Source organism: Cavia porcellus, unplaced genomic scaffold (genome assembly GCF_034190915.1).
Source record: "Cavia porcellus strain 051 isolate PalLab524CR breed Dunkin Hartley unplaced genomic scaffold, mCavPor4.1 scaffold_25, whole genome shotgun sequence".
NCBI lineage: Eukaryota > Metazoa > Chordata > Mammalia > Rodentia > Caviidae > Cavia > Cavia porcellus.
Window position 1 is genome coordinate 19,361,254 of NW_026947508.1, and position 23,589 is coordinate 19,384,842.

Here is a 23,589-nt window from a genome sequence, read left to right on the forward strand (position 1 = left end):
CAGAGCTTGCTGTTCTGTCCTCCTGCAGCCTGCAAAGGCAAAAGCAGCCTATTGTTCAGGCAGATGAGGAAGACTGGGATGCACGGGCGCAGAGCAGCACGGTGTGGTGGGGGGAAGAGGGGAAGAGTGTCACCTTGTGTGTCCCTTGGCCTTCAGTGCTACATGCAGCTAAGGCAGATGGGTGCTGGCATGAAGCTTTGTGCAAAGTAAGAGCTCACACACTGGGTGACGGAGTCCTTAGCTACTCATTGATGCTACATGTGCCAAGCCCTGTGCTGGGTGCCCTGGGGAAACTGAGGCAAGGTAGGTGTAGTTTCTGGCCTCAACAAATTCATGGTCCAGAGCCAGGCAACAGTAAATAACAGTGGCCACCTAGGGTGCTGGAGAGATGGCCAGGATGATGATAGCAGTTCAAAGAACCTCATGTGGTGACTTTAGGGGGCAGACCTAAGGCTTCAGAGTCACAGGCATAGGCTCAATTCCCAGCCCGCTTGCTGACTCCCTGGGGAATCTTGTGGCCAGGTTGCTTTGACTTTTTTATGAATAGAATGGAGTGACCAGTCCTCACTCAGGTGTTGTCCTTTAAGTCATGACAGGCTCTCACCTGCTCAGTGAGTTCGTTTCTTCCTTTAGCAGATTAGGCCAGAGCAAAACAGGGACAGCTGCCTGGAAGAGGTGGCTTTTCACTTGGCACTGACAGACAGCTAGGACTAAGTTAGTGCTTATCATATCCTAAGAAATCTCTGGACAGACTGTAGAGGCGGGAGTTTGTGAAGAAGATGGGCTTTCCAGGCAGTGGTAAGAGCAGTAGTGAGAGCAGCTGCCTTCCTCAACTTGGAAAATTTGGGAGACCTGTTTTATTTTGAGCGTTTTGGTTTTGGTTTTTTAAGGGTCTCACTACACTGCACATGCCAGCCTTGAACTCTTAGTCTGTCTGCTTCAGCCTCCCACGTGCTGGGATTACAGCTGTGCACCACCATACCCAGCTTTGGGAGATCATCTTTACAGCATGGGTTAAATCCGTGTGACGGAAGTACCACAGTTGTCCACCTGTGTGATGGGCATCGTGTCACCCAGGACCCCTGTCCTCTGCTCCTTCCTGCAGATGATGCGCTTTGCCTGGCAGAGCTACCGGCGCTACGCGATGGGGAAGAACGAGCTCCGGCCGCTCACGAAGGATGGCTACGAGGGCAGCATGTTCGGTGAGTGGACAGGGCCCTGCCCTCTGACATCTGAGTGGGATTTTACTTTCCCTTCCAGAGTGCAGCCCTCTTTCTCCAGGCCCGGGGCATCTCTATCTGTGTTCCTTTGGGCTCTTCCTGCTCCTCAGCCTTCCTAGCTTGAGGTAAACCCTGTGCTTCTCTCCAGCCCTACAGATCTCAAGGTTATCACAATGCTTTAGGGACAGAAACTTGGGACTGTGAGCAGGGATGGTAAGGGATGAGTTTTGGTCTAGGAGGGACATTGAGGACTGAGTCTGAGTTCCTCCAGAGCATGTGGGTGAGATGACGGAAGGCACTATGATGGAAAAACCAACACACATCCCATGGAGCTGGTGCCCAGGCTGCCAGTAGGGTCCAGGGATGTCTTACAGAACAACACATGTAGGGTTTCAGCAGCTTATTTATATTTTACTTGCAACTTTGGGTGGCTGCTGGCTTCGTTCTCTTCTGGCCACAGCATTTGCTGAACCAGGAGACTTATGAGCCCCTTTCTGCCCCTCTCCTCTCAGAGAAACTGCCAGGTCTTATCATGGGCCTGGCTCACATCTGAAATAGTGCCTGCTTCCTTTCTGCAAGTTGGCTCCCTTGAAACAGGGTTTGCCAGTGGCCTGCCTGCTTCCTTGCCTGAGAGATGTGCAATATTTGGGGGTTGTGGGTTCATGTCCCATGTTGGGCGCCAAATACTGTAATCCCAAATATTGTGTACAGTCATTCAAATATTGTAATCCTTTGTCTAGTTTTCCCCACAATCCAAAAAGTTATATTTGTAGTTCCATTGAGATGTTATTGGAATCCCAACAAGTTAATTTCAATCTACCACTTCCATTGCAACCCACAGTGAGAGAGACACCAAGACATGTTCCAAGTTAAGGGCGGCCAAGGGGTCCTAAGTCCAATCCCCGTGAGGATATGTGGAAAAAGGCCCTGATCTTCGTATTTATTATTTTGTGAAGAAACAGGGTGGCTCAGGGATAAGTGACAGTGAGGATGGTGGGAATTACATGAGTAACTTGAGCTGGCTGGCCAAGTAGGGAGAAAAACATCTCTGCAAAATACAGAGATAAGGATATGCAGAAGGGTCAATTTGCATAATTCAATTAAGGTAACAACTGAATTGTTTTAAGAGGCTGTTGCTTTGGTTTCTGATACGTAAATTTTTGTGTCCTGGGGACTCATAGCCTCTTTACTTTGAGGCTCATTCCCAGTTGACATTCCTGGAGCTGATGGCTCCAGCATCCTGCTGTGCTCATATCTTTTACAAAGAGCACTACGTGTGTACCTCAGCTGACCTTATTTGCAATGCTTAGAGCCAAGTGAAGAGAGAAGGAAATACCATAGCAAGCTCTCTACGTATCAGTATAAGGAAATAAGTCTCCATATGATCAACATTACAACAATTGTGCTGCATTCAAGGGGAGTCACTGGAGTTGTCTACCACATTGTGGGAAAGGTGACAGGGACCCATCTCCTCCTCCTGACCAGTCAGCACTGTAATATATCCCACTGTCCACTGCCCTGGAGGGGGGTGGATTTAGGTAGCTTTGTTGATTTATTTTTCTGATTATCTTAGAAACATAAGGGAAAAAAGGACAGTATCAAAAAAAGCATAGAGCAGGCAGAAATTACTTGTTTGCCATGTAGATGCAGCCTCTGTTGACATCTTGCCTCATTTCCTTCCAGTGTTTACTCCTGTGTGTTTTTAAATCCTTTTATATACAATTTTATATCCTTTTCTCTTTATCTCTCTCTGTATGTTTCTCTCTTTTTAATATTATATCACAAGAATCACTTAACTCTTTTTGTAAAGAGTGTTTTAATGGTTTCAGTGATTGTGTGGATATGCTGTACTAATTCATTTAATCTTCCTGCTAATGTTGGACAAAGATTGTTTCTAGATTTTGCTGTTAAAATAATGCATGAGTTATCACATTCTGAATAAAGTTTTCTCTAGGAATAGATTCCTAGAGAGGAATTCTCAAATCAGATGGAGTAAAAGAGACTTTTCTTTAGCCCCAATATGTAGTACATGGATCCTGGTGGCGAGCTGCCGTTGCAGCTGCCTGGACTACAGATCCACACCCCACCCTCGCCATCAACCCTGAAGAAGGAGGGCTGGTGTGCAGCTTGTCAAAGTTGTTAGAGATTGTGTTATTAGTACAAGTGGAAATGCGATGGAGAAGGCTTCCCCTCTCCTTTTCTCTAAACAGTTTGTAAATATCCAAGGAATTGGAGCTTGATGGGGAGGAGAGGCTGTCAATTTGCAAAATTGCTCAGCATGGGTACAGCTATTGCTCAGACCATCATGGGAAACACTTCTGGGAGGGAATGAGCTAAATCCAGTCCCATTTTATAAAGTTCCGTAGTCCTTAGGACTTAAATCTCAACCTCCCATCCCCTTGCCAATCACCAAGCCAGGTGGAGCATGGTCTCCATCCATAATGGGGAAAAAACCTGGACCTTGAGTCAGAAGACCTGGGTGCAAATCCTTACTCTGTCTGCAGGGGTTTAGCCAAGTCCAAGTGGTTTACCTTTTTGGGCCCCTGTTCATTTATCCTCTGTAGTGGGACTGCTATGAGTATATAAATGAGTATGTGTGTACATGCCATTATTTATGATTTCTGTTATGATAAATGAGGTTCACAGTCACCAGTGAGTCCATGGTGGTCTCTGAGGTCCCCTGGATTGTCTGTCTCCCATGAGTGTCCTTGGACAAGCCTTAAGAATCCCGTCACAGTGAGCAGGCAGCTAGTAGACGAGCTATCTTTGCCAGCTGGCCCTTGGGAAAGAAGGTTACACACAGGCAGCCAGGAACAGGACAGGGAGAGCTGGTCTGAGTTTACTCCCTTTCACTCACTAGGTTCTAGGGACACAGGAGCCCCCACCGTGTAAAGTGAAATCTCTGTCATCTCTGCCAAGACATGTGCTCCTTCCCGTGGCCCCTCCAGGGTCTATCCAGATACTCAGAGAGAGGACAAATACAGGTGATCATGACAATGATATGAGCAGTTGTTGAGGTCATCGACTTGAGGGTCTGTATTTCTGCAGCCAGAAAGACCTGGGTTCAAATTTAGACTTCACTGCTTCCTGGTTGTGTGATCTTGGGCAAGTTGTTTCTCTCTGAGGCTGTTTTTCTGTGAAGTGAAGTTAACATCAGACTTCTGGATCAAGTCATGCCTGACACAGAGACACTGTTAATAGATGATAGCTGTGATTATGGTTATCACAAATAGGCTTATGAGAACATACCCAATGGACAAGGGGTTGGGGTGGCTCCACGAGGGGCTTGGAAGCTAGACTGTCTTCACAGATGGAAGTAGGTGAGCTGGCCTGAACTAAACAGCGTGTCACACCATCACTGCTTTTCTAAATGGATTGGGACGGATGGGCTGCGTCACTCAATCAGTGACCTCGCCATGGGCCAAGTCCTGCAGACACAGGACACTTCAGGGACAGACAGGTGGTCGGCAGTGCCCATCCTGGCCCTCTCACTGAGTGGGACACACAGGGAGACCCTAAGCAGTCTCCTCGTGTCCATTGCTCAATCTGGACAGGGCTGCTGGCAGCCACGTCCCTGGGCCTGCGGGGCAGGTGATGAGTTCACGCTGCCACCTCGCTTTGCCAGGATTCGTCAGAGCTGCAGTGAGCACAGTCGGACACTGAGCCTGGTCCCCCATGCGGCCTTTCTCCGCTCTGAATCCCCCTCACGGCTGCCTCTTGCCTTTACAAATCTGTTCTTACTTTGAGAACAAGACCTCTTAGTAAGGCATCTTTCGAGCCTGACTGAATGAAATGATTGTGTCCTAATCATTTCATTGACTCTGTGTCTTGTTTTTTTACCCACATCTGGCTCAGCATGCCCTGCTACAAAATATGCCCAAGGCCCCAGTGGTCACCAACAAAAAAGGCACAGGCTGCTCTGGCCTTATGGCCCAGGCCAAGGCAGAGAGCTGCCTTTTTCTCTTCCTGGGAGAGTTGAAAGGGTAGGACAGCGTCTACCTGGGTGGCAAACAGAGCATGGGCTTTGTGTCCAGATGAATCTGGGTGGTCTCAGGCTGCAGAGTGGGCAGGGCCCTTGCCAAGTACAGAACAGACACTTAGTTGGGGGTGCGCTTATTACAGAAGTGAGTTTTCAGCTTGAAGATGCATGGGGAGACTTGGGGGCAGGGGGTGGGACAGATGGTGGCAGCCACACACGATGCCATAAAGGAGAGGTCTAGTATGATGAGGCCCAGCTTTCTCACCTGTGAAAAGGGGCAGATGTTCACTCCTATGTCAGGATGTGGGGGGATGGTAAGCAGCTAGCTAGAGAGCTTGGTCCCTGAGCCAGCCGGCTTGGATTTACAGGCCAGGCCACTCTGCTGCTTAGGAGCTGTGTGAGCTTGGCCAAGTTTCTTTCCTTCCCTCTCTCCCTCCTTTCCTCCTTCTTTCCCTGTCTGCCCACCTGCCTTTTTATGTCTGTGTTCTCTCTCTCTCTCTTTCCTTGTTCTGTGGATTGAACCTGGGACTTTTCATAGAGCTATGCCCAGACTTATTTTTTATTTTTAAATTTTGAGACAGATTGGGCTCAAACTTGTGATCTTCCTTCCTCAGCCTTCCAGAGCTCCGGGATTACAGCTGTGCCCAATTTGGGTATGTTTCTTAACCTCCCTGGGCCTGTTTCCTTATCTATAAAGTAGAACAATAATAGTACCGCCTTCTCAAGATTCAGAGACTGAAATCTGGTCCAGTGCTGGGAGGCTCTGCACGCGTGCCTTGCTGTGAGGGTAATGCAAGGCCTGAGCCCTGTGGAGGCTGCTCCCATCCTGACTAGGTCTTGCCCAAGTAGCCTGGGCCCACACCCGACATGAGGACTGCAGGGGTGCCCCACCCCAGTCTCTCCTGGCCTGTCCCCCAGCCCTTGAATGCCCAATGCAGAAACTTGGGGCAGGCAACCCACTGGTGGACAGTGTACCTCTCACCCCTTCATTTAAGCAGTTTCCTGGAATTTTTAAATTCCAGGAAAAAGACAGAGAAAGTTTAGCATTCAAGGCCATGAAATAAATTAGCCTTCGATGCATATAAGTATTTGGGAAGAGCTAATAAGTGACTCTGCCACCAAATGTCAGCTGGCCAACTTTTTTGTTTGTTTGATTGATTGTTTTTTGTTTTTGTTTTTGAGACAGAGTCTTGCTATGTAGTTCAATCTGGCCTTGAACTCACTATATAGCCCAGGCTGGCCTCAAACTCACAGAGATCTTCCTGCCTCAGCCTCCTCAGTGCTGGGATTACAGGAGTGCACCACCGTGCGCAGCCAAGCTGGCCAGCTTTAAAGGTGTTTAACAAGCACTCATCTTTCCAAGTTAGCAATTCTGTGAGAACTTTCTCCTGCCATTCGTTGAATGTAAATTTCTGCCATTTTTGTATTTGTTAATAATAATGATGAGACTAATTATGTTCTGAGAACAGAAGCAGTTCCTGGCACCTAGTAGGCTCTCAATAAATACTATACAGAATGAATGAATTGCCTTTTGCAGTCTCTGCCTGGCCTTTTCCCATTAGACCTCTGTCCCCTATCCCCGGCTCTTGCTATGCTCTATGTCTCCTCATCCCATTCAACTGTCTTCACCTCTTGCTACAAGTGCACTTAAGAGTCAGCAAACACATCCCGTAGAGGTAGCAGTCCTGCTCGTCAGCAGATCTGGCTCCTGGGCATCTTCCCTGTGGAGGGGAGAGGTGCTTGTGTGGCCGAAAGTAACATCCCCCTGCTCCATTCCAGCCTCAGGGTGACCGTGAGAGCCCCAAGTTGGATTTTGTCTGCTCATGGATCCCCGATAGAACTGCCAACTGAATCCCCATTGCAAGGGATGATTTATGGCCTTGGGTGAGTTAGAGGCAAAATGAACATGGCATGATTTTCAGATCACAGGCTGGGAATGTTTGGCCTTGGCACAGAGAAAAATCATCTTTGCCTTGTAAATGGAGCAAATACGTTACGATGTTGAAGAAGGAATAAATCCAGGCTCCAGGATGTCACTTTCACAATTACTTTTGGGTGTGTGACTTGGTAGTGCCTTCTACAAATTGTTCACACCTCTGCAGACGTATGTGCACACACACACGCACACATACACACTCACACCTATGAAAGGTCTTCTTGGGACCTTTCATAGAGATGAAAGTTACTCTATCCATGTGGCAGCAGGTTTTGCCAGCTAGTTTGTAAAAACACCCATTTTGCCTGTTTTCCATTTATCTGCCTACTCAGTTTGTTTCTGGAAGGTGGCAGGTTTGACTTTAAAGCTTTGCCTGGGTTCAGATTCTGTTCCCAGAACTGCCAGCCAAGTGAAATTGAGTAAGTCATGGACTTCTCTGAGCCTCAGATTACTTCTCTGTGAAATGGGAGGTTGGCACACAGTAAGTCATCATCAAACATTAGAGCTTTTTCTTCCCTGCATGTCTGTACACCCATCCTGGTGCCTTTCTCTTCTCTTTGGCTAGCAACTAAGAATTTTGATTTGCCTGATGAAAATACCATATCCACTTCTATGACTTAACCTTTCATTTCTTCTCTCTCTCTCTCTCTCTCTCTCTCTCTCTCTCTCTCTGTTTCATTCTTTGAAGTTTTCTCCTGGAAAATAAAAGTTCATAGTTCCCAAAAAACCAACACTAGGCCATGTTGCACACTGAGTCTGACAGGTTGTGGCACAGTTCCTTATCCAGACTTGAATTTGTTTTTGAGGAAGAGCTTATCATCAGCTTTCCAAATGGTGACGTTGCTGTTCCTTGGGTGGAACGGGTCATGCCTCAGGGCAGCCAGCAAGCCTTCCCAGTAGTCACATGTTTCAGAGACCCAGATTGCTCCAGCCGGAGGCCAGATGGTGCAAAAGTGCACAGGAAATGGATCAGAAACACTGGACTGGCCTTTGATACAAGGAGAATAATTGGATGAAATTATTGTCCTCAGTGTAGGACAAACAGGACCTGCAGTTGCTGGACAGAAGCTGTGGCCCCATGCTGTCTCCCTGAGGCCCTGAGTGACATACCCACAGTTCCTTGGCCCCTCCTGATGACTGCACTGCCCCTTGGCTCCCCTGGGAGATTATCTAAGGAAAGCGTTCCTCTCCAGTGAGACCCGCTTGGTTTCCTGCTCTCCTCTGCTGGCTGACCGCTGGCGGCATGGCTCTCTGTATTCGGCTCTTTCAGAGATGTTTCTTTCCAGAGGATTTCTAATTAAGATGCATCTTGGTCCTTTCTTTTTCTTTAAAAGGCTTCCCACAAGCACAGAGCAGAATTTATTTCTCTAGAAAATATAGTAACAGGTTGTTGTAAAGGAAACTCAGGCAAGGAGCCTTAGGTTCATGTCCCAGTGCTGGCGCCGCCAGCCACAGGAATGGGCGACCTCCTTTGGGCCCCGTTGCTACACAGGACAAAGGGGTCTGCATTTGGGGCCCTCTGCCCATCCCTCTGCCCAGGGCCCTAACACCCCGGGTTGGGTACTAGCATGATTTCTTGCTTGCTTGTTTATTCTCTCTCTGTGCCCCACCCCCTAGTTTCTGAGAGGGTGTTTTGGCTATTGATGGCTCTCTTAGAATCTGAAATTTTAGCAACAAGTCTTGTTCCTGTCAGGAGAGGAGTGAGTCAGGGTATCTATTCCCAGAGCAAGTTGCTGGCAAAGTATGAGATGATTCATATTGAAACTGACATTCCCTCCTGGTGGCAGTGTGTTCCGCCCACTTCCCAAAGACCTTTCTTTCCTTGGAAACAAGGCTGAGCCGACAGCAACCAGCCCCCTTCTCTTGTCACCGCACTGGCGGTGAGCACTCGCCAAATTTCCCAGCAAACTCTGTGACTAATAGGTATGTGGATTCGCAGAATCTCAGATTGGCAGCGCCAGTTGGATTCTTTGCAGCCATCTGGTCTGGTGCCTGGAGATGGGGAAGCAGGTGCCCAGAGGGCAGGACTTGCTAGGGCCAGACAACCAGGATTTGAACCCTGGATTTTAATGTGACTGCTACTTGCTTTTTTTTTAAATCAAGGTGTAATTTATAAAACAATAAAATATACAAATCTTAAGTACACAGCCTAATGAATTTTACATATGGATTCATCTGCGGCTCCCCACACAGGACAGAATGGAGAGCATTTGTGTTACCTCTGACGGTTCCTCCTGGTCAGTGGACCCCTCCTATTCTGACTTATATCATCAAAGATTCATTTTTGCCAGCTTTAAATTTTTATATGTGGCTGGGGATTTGTCTCAGAGCAGAGCCCCTGCCTAATATAAGCAAGACTCTGGGTTTGATCCCCAGCACCAAAAAAAAAAAAAAAAAAAAAAAACACCTTACATTATATCCTACTGTTGTATAGGAACTGTAGTTTTATCATACCCTTTCACTCATTATTATATCACAAACAGTAGTTGATTCTCTTTCAGATTTATCTACCTACCCTACTGTTGCTGATCATTTTGTTTCCCGTATTTAGTTATTAGGAATAAAGCACTATAAACACTTTTTGTTTACAGTTTCTCAGTTCGCAGAGGTTTGCAGCCATCACGATTAATTTTAGAACATTTTTGTTGTCTCAGAAGCAAACTCTGTACCCATGAGCAGTTTTGCTCTATTTCTCCCTGGTTCTCTCTCTCCACTCTCTAGCCCTGGGCCTAGCAATCTATTTCTGTCTCTATACGTCAATTCTGATCACTTTATATAGATAATAGCATACGATAGCTGGTCTTTTGTCACAGATTTCTTTCACCAAGTATAATATTTTGTTTCATCCACTTTGCAGCGTGTATCAGGACATTTTTCCCCTTTACTATCCACTGATACTCCATTGTATGGATTTTGTCTACTTTTAGTTATGCATAATACTGCTATGAACATTCCTGTATGCATTTTTGTGTGGTGATGGGTTTTCCTTTCTCTCGGGTGTGTGTTTAGGAGTAGAATTCTGGGTCACTCCGTGTTTAGCCTGTTGATGAAGCACCAGACTGTTCCGAAGGGCCGCCACAGTTCACTTTCCCCTGGAGTGTCTGAGGATGACGAGTGGTCCTGCTCATGTTTTTTGGGCGGTTGAAACAGCAGTCATTTATGTGAGCCAGACCCAGGATCTGAGTTGCAGAGTCGTACTGTTGTGGTAGGTTAAGTTTTTCTGGGAAGCTGCCAGTTTTCCATGTTAAACCAGTTGGCAGTGCCACCAGCATGTCTGAGAGATCTTTCTAGTTGCTCCATTAACCTTGCCAGCACTTGTGGTGGTCTGAGTGCTCACTTTTAGCCTCCTACTGCAGACTGCCTGCCTTCTACTCAAGCTCCCCATGTTCGAAGCCTCAGTTTTCAGGAACTTCCCTGCACCGCCTGCTCAGCCCTGGTCTGCAGGGGTCCCCTGCTCTTTCTGCCTAACTTAGGGGTAAACTGGGATTCCAGTGCCAGCTTCCCCAAGCACTTCTTATAGCAGAAGGATTAGTCAACCGCGCCCCCCTTCGTCACTGCCTCTCCACCACAGGCTAGGATGGTATAAAGTGGAACCTACCAGTTCGGGGACTGTGCCAGGGATGGGAGGAGTATTGTCCCAGGAGTCAGAAGATAAATCCTGGTCCTACCGCTCATTCATTGGGCAAGGATTGTGTTTCATTTCTGAGCCTCAGTTTTCTTTCCTGTAAGTGGGAGATAGTGACACCATTTCCCAGAATTGTCTTTGGGATAACAGGAAACCATTGCTGCATTTGGCAATAACTGGTGCCTACTGTGTGCCAGACACTGTTCTAGGATGTGAGGGCGATCCGGCTGCAACATCTTTCACCACATTGATGGCCGGCTCATCCGGCTGACCAGGCAGGTGTCCCCTTTCTCCCTCAACACTCCATGTGCATTCCATCAAAAGCTTCACACTGGATCAAAGAACATGACCACCCCTGACAGAGAAGGACCCATTCCTCGGTCATGGATATGTGAGTAGCTGCACTCCCTTGCTAGAACCTCCAGACAAGTGCTCAGATACTGTTCTAGGCAGAGATAAACACGGAGCAAGATAGACACTCCATGGGCCTCCCCAGCTACTGTGGAAACGGATGTGTGAGTTTGTAGTCTCAGTGAAGGCAGCATGAGCCTATGAGAGACGAGCTCTTACCAAGGGCTGCTTGCCTCATTCTTGAAGGGATGCATGTTGGGAGAGGTGCTTCTACACCCAGACCAAAGTGTGAATGAAAAAGCATGCGGAGAGTAGAATCATAGCACTGAAACACACGTGCAAAGACCCAGAGGGGAGACTGAGCAAGACTGTGGCCTCTCTTTAAATGCCATTCTGTGTGGTCCTCTTCTGGTCTAAAACATGTTTTGCATGGCTGGAGTGGGTACAGCCGTGGGAAGCACCCATCTGTGAGCATGTAAAGAGGGTCCTGCAAATCCAGCCCTCACGATGCCTCCCACCCCATGCCCCAAGATCTAGGAATTGCACCTTCTAATTACTTTGGAGCCACCAATCTGCTCAGCAACCCGGGAGAGGCTGCCCCTCTGGGCTCCAGTTTCCCTGCCGAGCTGTGTGGGCGTCTGGCACATGATCTCTCGGGTTACTTCTAGGTCCTAAAATAGTGGATAATTGAGCCAACCTGAGTGTGTTCTTCCCTGGCGGATGAGAACCTGGTGCAGCCGGGTGGGCAGGGAGTCAGTGGTGGGGGCAGGAGTGCTACAGGAGTCACAGTGGCCCCACAGGGAGCAGGGGCCCAGTGGTGGCCATTTCTCTGGAACGGGAGCTGGAGTTTTGCTCCTCCTATAGCTCAGGGCCCTGGAGGCAGGCAGATCAGATTCCAAGCTCTACAGAAGGCTGCTCTCCCAAGCATGACCAGTCCCATGAGGACCATGAAGGAATCAATAGGAATTGTTGAAAAATTCTGAAAAGAGAGCCCCGAGGAAGACAAAGAGACCCGGAAGTGTGTTGTCAGCACAATTTGGTGCTAATACTCAAGTTTGTTTTTCTTTTCATCAAGCCTGAAAGACGGTTTGAAAATTCACTGGCCTTGTTTCCTTTTTGTTTTTGTTTTTTGTTTTAATGACTGGATAACACACAATTGCATTTTCTCCCCCAATAACTTTGAATTCTGGGAATAGACCATGCGGGATAATTATTGTCTCATCTCCCCGCGCTCCACCCCCACCCCCCATGGCCATGCCGGTGATTGGCACGGAGGAAGAGAGCCGTGGTGGACAGCCCTCAGTCCTCTGCCTTCTTACCCCTCAGCAAGCAGCGTGTGGCTGCATGATCCGGAGCTGCTTTTGAAACAATTGCCCTGAAATGTGAATGGGTATCGTTTTGGGAGGAGTACCTGACAGTGCATGGGGACGTGGAGAATGTGAGCCTTTTCTTCAATTCTTATCAGTCAGCACCTTTGTACCGAGTCTGTATTGTGAGCTTGGTTCAGAGCTGGAATGAGGAGAGTGTGAAGATGAGCAAGGCACGGGGGCTCGTGGGAGATGCGACCGCTGACACCCACCCAGGCCACCAGCAGACCGTGTGAGAGAGACTGCAGGCATCTGAAGAGGGGTATGCATCAAGTTCCTAAGATGGTTTTAGCGTTTCCTTCAAGCTTCCTGCATTCCACTGCCAGGAAGCCAGGAAGGAGGCTGTGTTTGAATGGAGTTGTGTAGGAGGGATGAGTTCTTGGATGCTCGAGTTGCTCAGGTGGTAAATTTTGACAGATATCAATGAAATCTCTATTATAGGTAGGGGGTAGCATAGGCCACACTTAGGAGGCCATGCCAGGTGGTGCTGGTGACACAGATGGGATGGGAGGTCTGGGGGGGGCATATGTTTGGGAGGAGGAGGCTATTGGGCACCTGCCACACACTATCCCAGATGGCCTGCATAGGGCAGACTTCTCCATTAGGCACAGTCCCTAGGGCCCACAGGAATGTTTTAACTTTAATTTTTTTAACTAAGAATAAAAAAGCAAATGTGATAATGCATTCAGCTGGGATTAAATCCATCTTTATACCAATGCAATTGTAAAAGATAATTTTTTTTATGGAAGAGAGGGGCCTGCAGAAACATTGCAGGGATATGGAGAAGTCATTGCTTCTGTGTCTCTCTCCCAGGGAGGGGTCTGAAAGCTTCCACCTACTCAGACTTGATAGGAGGGACCCCTTCCTTATGTTACCATGCTAGCTGGTCAGTAAATCCACTAACAGCTCCAATTCTTGGTCTCCATTCATGCCAGGCAGGAAGGGCATGGCCGCAGGTGCCTACTGACAAGGATAGGCACCCCCCTTCTCTGGAGTTTTATTTATACATTATGGTTACATTTTGAAGTGGTAGTGTTCAGATGAAGAAACTGAGACTCAGAGAAGTGACTTGTCTGAGCCACCTGCCAGGTAAAGAAGCAGCCGAGCAAGTCACACACAGGCTTGCCTGCCTCCAAAACTGAGCTCCCTGTCTCTTCTGCCTTGGGCACTGAGACTTGCTAAGAACCAGGGTTCTCCCACGCATGTGCGTCAGGCCAGCAGAGCTTTGCGGTGTCCGGAGAAGTTAATGCTGAGTGGCAAAGCAAGTGTTTCTGTTGATTCAAGATGTCTGCAGTGTTCTGCTGGCACCGCCCGCCCTGCTCCTCTGTGTTCCTCTTCCCTACATTATTAGCCTTTAAGACTAAAGCCAAAAGAGTGAGTTATCTTCCCCAAACGGAGGATGATAAAAGTCCCATATACCTAGATGAGGTCAACACAGTCTAAGAGAATATCGCCAAGGGCTGCTTGAGAAGAATTTGACACAGAAGTGGCCTAGGAAAAGCTGACTTTCCTGTTCTTACCCAAAGCAAACATTGAGGTCCTTGTTTTTCTGGGGGAAATGTAGCTTCCTTGATATCTCAGAACATGAAACTCTCCCAGGTCCAGGTAAAGTGCAAAAGCTGGTCCTACACCACCGGAGCTGTGTTCTCTGGGCTCCTAGGAAGGCCCAGAGCAAAGCTGGGCACCTTCCCCCTGAGACCATCCCCCAAAAACACCCCCTGATGAGGAGTGGATCCCTGGGGATAGGGGGCACCCTAAGGCAGGCAAGCCAGCTGTTTAGAACAGGCTTTGGCACCAGCATGTCTTGTTTATCAGTTTCTGGCTATGTGACCATGGGCAAATAAATTACCCTTCCTGTGATTCAGTTTCCTTTCCTGGAAAAATAGGAATTAGAGTATCTACCGTATAGAGTGGTTGTAAAAGCTCAGTGTGTTGCGTTAATGCACTATGAAGGTTTAGAGTAGAATCAATACATAGTTTCTGACATCATTGTCATCTCAGTCATCATGGCTTTATCAGTACTGTCCACACTGCACAGGGGAACGAGATAGCTGAGTCCTGTTCTCACCATGCCGGTGATTACTGTGTGACTTTGGACAATTCACTGTCGCCTCCCCTGCCCAGGACTCAGTCTCCTAGTTTATGAAGTGAGCAGTTTGGATGCATTTGTGCCTCTGAGCCAGGGGAACTCATGAGAGCTTCCTGCAAGGTTTTGCAAGCATGGGGCTCCAGGCTCCATCCCAGCAGTGCTGGCTCAGTGTGTCTGGAGCTGCCCCAGGAATCTGCAATGCAAGTAGAGTCTCCATTGATGGCTCTGATGTGCAGTCTGGGTGAACCACAGTTAACAGAATGAGGTTAGGATCCTGAAGTGACTCTCCCACAACCTGCCTAGCGCAGGTAGTGTTTTGGCAGGGTGAGCCCCTGCCCTTCTCTGGGTGTTGAGCCTGCTTTGTGGGTGGAATACCATTTTGAGGGATAGCAGACCCCCAGTGGGGGAGCAATGGTAGCCTAGAGAACAGCCGTGTAGTGTGGCATCTCCAGGGGTTTTCAGACCTGCTGTCCCAGTGCCTCAGAAAGCTGAGGATCAGCTGAGCTCAGGAATTCAGGGCCAGCCTGGGCCACATGGTAAGACTTCATCTCTTTTGTAAAAACCTCGAAGAAGCTTATTACCACAAACAGCCCTTCTCCATTGCCAGGGCAGGGTCCTTCTTCTTGACCATCGCCCCTGCAGATGCTGCCGCTGCACTGGCCTGGCTCCTCACCCCCTTCACCCTCTTTATTCTTCTCTGATCAGTGGCCAAAAAAGTGGGTCTGTGGCTTTGCTCCAGGTCATGCCCTCCATAGGCTGAGCAGCAGAACAGCCTCTCTCTGTCCATCCCCATATCTTCCTTCCTGCCTCCAGCCCTCCAAGCCTGTGTGAGATTGGCTGGATTTGTGCTTCTCTCTTTGAAGAACAGCTTTGTAGCAGAAACTGCTTCAGGAAGGTAGACTTTGTCTCCTGTTGGCACTGGCCCCAAAGTCCCTCCTGCAGTGCAGATGCTAAGTATGAGAAGCAGAGTTAATGAAGTCATCTCTGGTCTTGAGACCCAATTCCAGGACAGCAGGGCTGCAGAGCCTGATCAGGGAAAGGACGGAAGCAGGCACGGCATCTGGGCAGGTAGTGGCTGCGTGGCCTTAGCCCGCTCAGTACGTGCCTCTGCAGAGACCCGTGGGGTAGTTATTATGGCTTACACATCTAACCACCTCAATTTGGCATATGTCTCGAGGTGCTGGCTAAGCATCTTGTCAACTTCAACACAGCTGACAAAGTTATGACACCAAGAATATTTAGACTTTGCAGTTTTCCTCGACCTCCAGCTGATCCTGTTAAAATGTCTCTTTTCTTTCCAGAGAGCTGATTTGTGTCCCAAATTTTTTCATCTCAGTGGGAAGGGCCTCTTTGCCAGGTAAAATGGAAATCTGTTGTCATCCCGATACTCTGATTTAGCATGATCTGGAGGAAGGCACGTTTCATATCTGGTTTGTTACTGATTTTCAGGGTTGGCTTCCTGCAGGATGGAGCCATAGGGGAAGCTGACTGAGGTATTTTTATATGTAAGCTACTCTCCCAGATGCAGTGCCTTTAAACAAGAGGCATGTTCAGCTGCTCTTCCTCATGCATCTTCTCAGCCAGAGTAATGAAGTTTAAACAAATCCCTTTACCTGTATTGGAATTATCTGAGTGTGAAAATCCTTTTTTATCCTTAAAATTACTCCATCTTTTTCTTTTTTAAAGAAGCAATAAACATAACACGTGCCCACTGTAGAGAAATTAGAACTAAGAAGCAGAAAGGTAAGCTCCTGAAATCCCACCACCACGTCTCTCTCCAGCTACTTTCCTGCGCAAAAGAACATACAGAAATACATACTTTTATGTAACAGGCTCATAGGACAAACATTGTCTTGTGACCTGTATTTTCAGTATTTTGTGTTGATCATGTCGAATTGACATGCACTGTTTGTATTGTCATATTTAATAGCTACGTTATTCTATCGTGTAGGCAGGCTGTTACATGGTCCATTTTTGTATTTACCGGACTTTTAGGTTATGTTTTATTTTCTGGAGCCGGGGATTTGACTCAGCGGCATTAGTGCCCGTCCAGCAAGCGCTACGTCATGAGTTCAATCCCTGGTACCAAAAAAAAACCAGAAATAAAACCTAGTGTATATTTTTTATTTTCTGCCATGCTAAGCAATGGTGAGATAAATTTCCTAATCTAGCTTGTTAATCTTTATACACTTGTCTTGATGTTCTCTTAGGATACATTGTAAAAATAGGACTAGCTAACATTTTAAAGGATTTACCACATACTACTGTGTTAAAAACTTTAACCATACTATTTATGAATCCTATAAATTATTGTACACAGAAATATCCATGTTTTACAGATGAGGAGACCGAGGCACAGAGTGGTTAGGAACCTCAGTCGGGTCAAATTACAGCTGGCAAATTACAGTCAAGATTGAAAACCAAGCTCATCAACTCTAGAAGGTTCTGGTGCAGTTTGACCTCCCACTGCATGGTGTACCAAGCCTGTCCCCTGCTTCCTCTTCTCCATTGCTTGACTGTGGGACTGGCTGGCCGGACTCCTGTTACCCCAAAGTCCCCTCCTCCACACTGTACCATACAGCAGGATGGAAGAGTAGTCAATTTTCTTTCTTTCTTTCTTTCTTCTTTTTTTTTTTTTTTTTTTTTTGGTACTGGGGATTGAACTCACAACCTCATGCTCGCCAGGCAGGCCCTTTTGCTGCTGAGCTAAATCCCCAGCCCGAGTAGTCAATTTTCATGCTGCTGAAAGAACACAGCACTTTCCATGTAACCCAGCTTCCTGGCCTTCTAGAAAAGCCATCTAGGAGCAGGAAGATGGGCCCACTGAAGGCTCTCCTTAGGGGAGCTGGTTGCCAAGGCTGAGATGCAGCCAGGGCCTGGGAGGGAGCCTGTGTGCAGGGAGAGTCTGCTCTTCCTGAAACAGGTTCCTTGCAGGCACTGGGCTCTGTGAGTTCTTGCAGGCCACTCTGGGGAAAGCTGAGCATGTCTAACGCAGCTGAGGAATCTGAGTCCTCTGTGCAGGGAAAGAAGGGTGCTGAGTGAGAGGCAAATTCCAGCCAAGGGTTGTGGGCAATTTTCTTGGTAAGAATGTGGCTAGACCAGCATTTGCCTAGTAGGCCACCTGTCCTGCAGGGAATCATTTATGAACACTAAGAAGGTCCCTCTTCTCATACCCCTACCTGGGCCTGACTCTTCCTCAGTGACTCTGCTCTTGGGAAGGTCCAGCTGCCTCAGGTGTGTTGCTGGAGGGCAGAGTGGGGCTGGTCTCAGTTACGGGCAATATAAGATGAAGTAGCTAGAAGCAAGAGAATCTCTAGGGCCCCACCACCACCATTGGCCCCTTGCAGGGAATGTCATGATCCTGCAGAAGAGACACAGTGGGGAGGGCTTACCCTTCACATGGCCGAGTCATCTCTTCCCGATTTATCTGTAGATTGAGCTTGATGATCCAGACTCATATTCATTCAACTAATCACGCGAGTTATTTCTGCAATTTAGGTCTTCGAATAAGTGCACTCAGTTGCTGAATATGTGATCAGCTACAGATTTCTCATTCTTTAAAACCCAGGGAGCAGAAAGCCCTGTGTAAAGCCTTCAGCAAAAGTCAGAGATTTCCAAAGCACTAAAATCAGATTGCTGAAAGTTCTGGCCCCTGGACCTCCTGCCTGCCTGACACTTGGCCCATCAGTGCCCTACAGAGCCCAGGTGAGGGGACTGCATCTGTGAGGCGCAGGAGGATGGCAATCAATAGATGATCTGTCCACATTCTTTTTCACTTATCTCTGAAGTGACTGGATCTGGAGAAGAAAATGCATTTGAGGGCTTCAAAAGGAGTGTAGACCCAGCTGGGGAACGCCCCTGCAGGCTTCGGGGTTGGGAAGGTTGTCTGCTGTTGTCACTGCCCTGAATTTGGCCATAACCTTGTACAACAACCCCTTTTCCTCCTTTGAGCAGCACCACTGTGGGCATCACTACCGGCTGGGTCTATGGACAGGACTTACTCATTCGCTTGAGGAGCCCAACTGAACTCCTCCGGAGCTGCAGGGATGGGTTAGGCACCGAGGCCTGCAGAGATAAACGAGATGTGTGCCCTGCCCCTTACGGTAGTGCTTCACATCTCACAGGACAGACGTACAGTAAAGTGCAGCTGTGGAAGACAAGTGTGGAGACTTGTCCAACCAACGGGGACGGAGGGAGGGCGCTGTCCTGGTTGACTGTGACCCTATAAAGACTCTTAAACCAGCTACTGAGGGGCAGCCATTTGTCCCTCCTCACAGGTGCTGGAAACCAAGGTGTGTCTGACTGTAGCTGCTGCAAGATGCACCAGGGATGGGTGGCATTTACACTGTGGAGGGCAGCTGTTTTCCAGGCTAATAGTGCCAGCTCATAGACCTAAATACAAAGGAGGTGAAAGTGATGGTCTCACATGATATAACTATTTTTGGATAGGATCCAAGGGTAGAGATGAGAGAGCATATGAACTGGAGCCATAATTCAGGGTCATCATTTCAGACTTGATAGTTTCATTCTATTCAACCACAAAACTTGTGTTTGTTTTTTTTTTTTTTTTAAACTTGCTAGAAGCATAAATGACCCATATTTCCAAGTGGCCACATTGAGAAGCTGGTTCATACTGCCTAATGCTCCCAGTGTCAAAACGATCTTTGCCTGCTATCTGAAAGCTGCTTTCAGGAGCCAGTGCCCAGACCAACACATTACTGCATCCTGCCAACATCTTTTAGTCCATTCTGTGTTGCTGTATCAAAATTCTTGAAGCTTGGTAAGTTAAAAGGGAGGCAGGTATTATTTAGCTCACAGTTTCACAGCTAAAAGTCCAAGGTCAGGCTGCCCCACCTGCTCAGCCTCTGGGGAGGGCCTTCTGGTACATCATAACTTGCTATGTGCCATCACATGGTGGATGGCATCACACAGTGGGAGGGCAGAAACCAGGCTGACTCTCACAGGAACTCATCCACTGCATGAGACCCAGCATTTATCCCTTCGGGAGCATAATCATGACCTAGTCTCTCCCATCAGGCCCTATTTCCTGAAGTCCTGCCACCTCTCCAATACCATTACCCTGGGGCCTGAGCTTGCAGTGCACAAATCTTTAGGGCTGAACCATAGCCAAACCAAAGCAGTTACCATTTGCCAGACTGGAACACTAATAATTACCTCCTGTTTCTAGAAAGCAGGTTTCTGTCTGCTGCTGTGACTCAAAGTTTTAGTTTTGCCCTCCCATTTGTTATTATTGGGCAGATCACTTATTTTCCATGGATCCGTGTTACGATTTGTGTCTTGATGACCCCCTAACGTCTCATGTGGACATAGGACTTTCTCAGAGGTGGCTGAATCTAAAGTGTGTGATGCTGGGATTAAAGGTGTGTGGTTACTAAATTAGTCCCAGGAGTCTGGATGAGATACAAGGGGCAGAAAGACTGTTAAGCTCCCTTGTTGCTTTTGTGGTCTTCCTCTGCCATGAACTGTTGCCCTTCTGTGCCACTCTGCCTTAGAGTCAGCTGATTATGGGCTGAAACCTCTACAAACTGTGAGCTAAATAACCTTTCTTCCTTTAACTTTGAGTGTCTTGATATTTTTGTCTCAGCAACATCAAAAGTAACAGGACAATCTGCTTCCTAATCTGGAAATAGGGGTGAGATTGTAGTGAAAGTTCAACAAAGTAGCCCAAAGGTGATAATAGGACCCAGAGTGCTACAGAATAAACCCCCTTTTTGTCTTGCCACCTCTCCCTCATTTATGAGAGGGCACCTAAAACATAATACAAAGAACTTTGGGGTGAGTGTCAAGCAGGAGGCCTGTGTGATTCCTGGTAGGTAATGTACCTCATCTTTAAAATGGAGAGATTGGTTCCTGGATCAGATCAGATTTAAGGCTTAGGATTAGAAGGATTAAATAAGAGTCATATGGACATAGGAACATATTTTTAAAAAGTAAAACATTATTCAGGCACATATATAATCTTAGTACCTAAAGCATTGAGGAGTCCAGGCTCAAGTCAGTGCCAAAAGGTACTGTCTTGTAGAGAATCAGAGAAAGTCCCTGGGAAGTTGTTACCATTCAGTCTGGCTGGGGCTTTCGTCCAACTGCTGTCTTGAGCCCAGTCCCAGGAGCCATGGGAATCCATGTATCTGCTCCGAGGAAACACAGCTTACATTACTGCATGCCGGTGTCCAATCCCTGCTGGACTGAAATGCTCCTAGGTACCAGCCAGGAGAACCGGACAGGTAGAAAGTCCTCCTGCCTCTTGCCACACAGTGCCCTTCCACAGGGAAAAGTGCCAGTCTTCCTGCTTCCAAAAGAGATTTTTCCTCCTTGAAAGTGAAAGCCAAGTGTGGAAAGTAATGCTCATTGTCTTGGGTTGTGGGTGGCATTTCCTATTCAAGGAGAAGGGACAGTCAGGAATCTGATGCAGACTGTAGAAAGGATGACCAAAGACCAAGCAAGCTGGTGACAGTCCTAACGGCAGTTGCTCAGGCCTGGGGGTTAGTGTTTGATGAAGGTCTGCAGAAGGATGATTCATCCTGTGGAAATAACAGTGCTGGATCGAACTGGCATTCCAGAGGCGCACACCAGAGTTCCTTGTCCACCTAACTGTCCAGCACCGAAGCTGGAACTGTTCACCAGGGCTCAGCAGCCCTCTTCAGTTGTGTTAATCAGGCACAATTCCATAACCTCCCTAAATTCATGCTCAGTACAAGGTCCTGGAGTGAAGGTTAGAAAGACTTGTGCATTGTCAGTCCTTTTAATTTTAGCCTTTCTAGAAGAAGCAAATGCTAATTCTTTATCGAACTCCTTGAAGTGAATCTGTTTTCTCAATCTGAACCATTGGTCCTGCCCAGTCCACAGTCAGCACAAGAGATGACAGAGCTCAGCAGTCCTCCTGTGTGCCCCCACTGGCATAGGGGGACAGCTGGAATGGGAGTCCTGCTCAGTGGCTTCCCAGCTTTTCTCACCTCAGGCAAGTTAATCTCACTGAGCCTCTGTTTCCTCATCGGTTAGTTGGGATTGCTACCTCCAAGCGGCATTGCAGAGATTACCTGTGATAATGTACGTACAAGGCCTGCCCTGCACAGGGCCTGACAGAGGTTCGCTGTGACTGTTGTTATTCACACGCTTTGCCAGCTGACTGAACAATGGTAACAAGCGCCAGAGGTTTAAGAAAAATTTGTGAGAGAACCTCAATAATAGCTGACATTTATTGAACACTTACGGGGTGCCAAATGCTGTTCTAAAGGGCTTTTTTTTTTTTTTTTTTTTTTTTTTGTCTTTTTCATTTTTATCGGTACCGGGGATCGAACTCACGACCGCCTGCTTGCAAGGCAGGTGCTTATGCCGCTGAGCTAAATCCCCAGCCCCTAAAGGGCTTTTTATGCATTACTGGTAATATTAAAAGTCCTATCGATTTCTATAATCTCTCACAGATTGAGAAAAAGTCATTCTGGTTTGATTTCCAGGCCAGAAGATATGATTACAATTATGGGATCCAATGGTTTCATAGGAGCCCTGAGTCTAGAATTTTAGAGGTAGCAAGCAGGGAAATCATGAGGTATACTTTACCTTTTTTGACTGCTCAGTGTTCAGAACCCCAGGGCTGATGTCTCAGTGAAGAGGAAAAACAAAGGATTCTTGAGAAAAAAGCAGTGTTTGGTATTGTTGAGAGAGTCTGGGTATTTCCATACCCATCATCTTGTACTGGCAGGTGTGGTCTTTGGAAAGGATTTGCCCTGCTCTGGATCTCAGTGTCCTCACTTGTTTAGAACACTAACTCAATGTCAGTTAGCTATTGCTGCATAACAAAGTAACCTGCAGCTAGAGGCTGAAAACAAGCCCTTGTTATTACTCATGCACCTGTGGCTCTTGGCTGCAGTAACTCGTGTTTGCAGTCAGCCGGCAGGTTATCTGAGGCTGGCTGGCCTAGGATGGCCGAGGCTGGGTGACATGACTGGATGACTCAGCTCCAGTCCATGTGCATCTGTGCAAGCAGGGAAGGATGCAGAGCCTTTTCAGACCTGGGCTCAGAACTGGCACCAGTCACCTCCTCTGCATACTGTTGGTCAGAGCAAGTTAGTCCAGCCTCAGTGTAAAGGACAAGGAGAAAGAGTCTGTCTCATGACAGGAGCAGCTGCTAATTCACGCGGCCAAAGTCACGAGCAGAGAGAGAGCGGTGGAAAATCAGGAATGTTTCTGCAATCTGCCACACTCAAATTCCTTCCCACTGTTACATCTCATAATCGAGTATGAGAAAAAGAAATTGATTCCCATCTTCTTAGGCCAGGGCCAGACATTCCTGTCCGGATTAGGATTAATGACCAGGCACGCAGTCAGCTGTTAGTGCCGAGCTCAGCTCCATTTGATCAAGTGGACAGAACTGAAGGATGCGATTTTACTGAGTCATTCACTCTGCATATATTGAGCACCACCGAGTGCCAGGTCTTGCGCTGAGCTAGACACCAAAATCATTGCCATGCAGCCTGCAGGGGTGATGCTGGGGCCTGGAAATATTCCTGGGCCTGCTAGTTTGAGCCTTCTCTCAGCCCCATGCCAGGGCAGACCCTGGGCCTCCTTTCAGATCATAGATGAATCAAGAAGCCTGAGGGCCTGACTGTTCCATTTGGATCCTGCAGCCCTGAAGTTAGCCCCATCCAGACCCCTCTAGCACTGGGCGTCCAGGAAGTGGAGAAGGAGAGCACGGTGTCCGAGCCAGTGTGTGAATGTGCCTGTGTGTCCTCCAGGGTGTAAACGTGATGAGTCTCCTGTGCGCTGTGAGCTGTGGCTTCCTATTACGCACTTGCAAGCAACTGGCTTCAGAGGGAGTTAAATCAACTTTTGAATTTCCTACAGCCCCTCCTCAAATAGACACCCAGCTGGCATTTTTCCTTAAATACCACTCATTTTTAAAAGGGGAACAAAAATGTTGGTGGCATTGAAATAGATCACGCTTTAAAATGCAGAGTAGCAGAGAGAGAGTCGGTTCAAATTATTCTCTTAATAGAGTTCTTCA

The 23,589-nt window shown here is 47.7% G+C and overlaps 1 protein-coding gene across 3 annotated transcripts in view; it reads left to right on the plus strand.

The window, feature by feature from the left end:
- The window catches only part of Man1c1 (mannosidase alpha class 1C member 1), a 130,288-nt gene that overhangs the window by 53,020 nt on the left and 53,679 nt on the right, over positions 1-23,589 (plus strand). For all 3 annotated transcript variants that reach the window (XM_063235792.1, XM_003471319.5, XM_063235793.1), the window contains exon 2: positions 1,106-1,202. In XM_063235792.1, the coding sequence (XP_063091862.1) occupies positions 1,106-1,202 (97 nt within the window). The remainder of the gene's footprint in view (positions 1-1,105; positions 1,203-23,589) is intronic.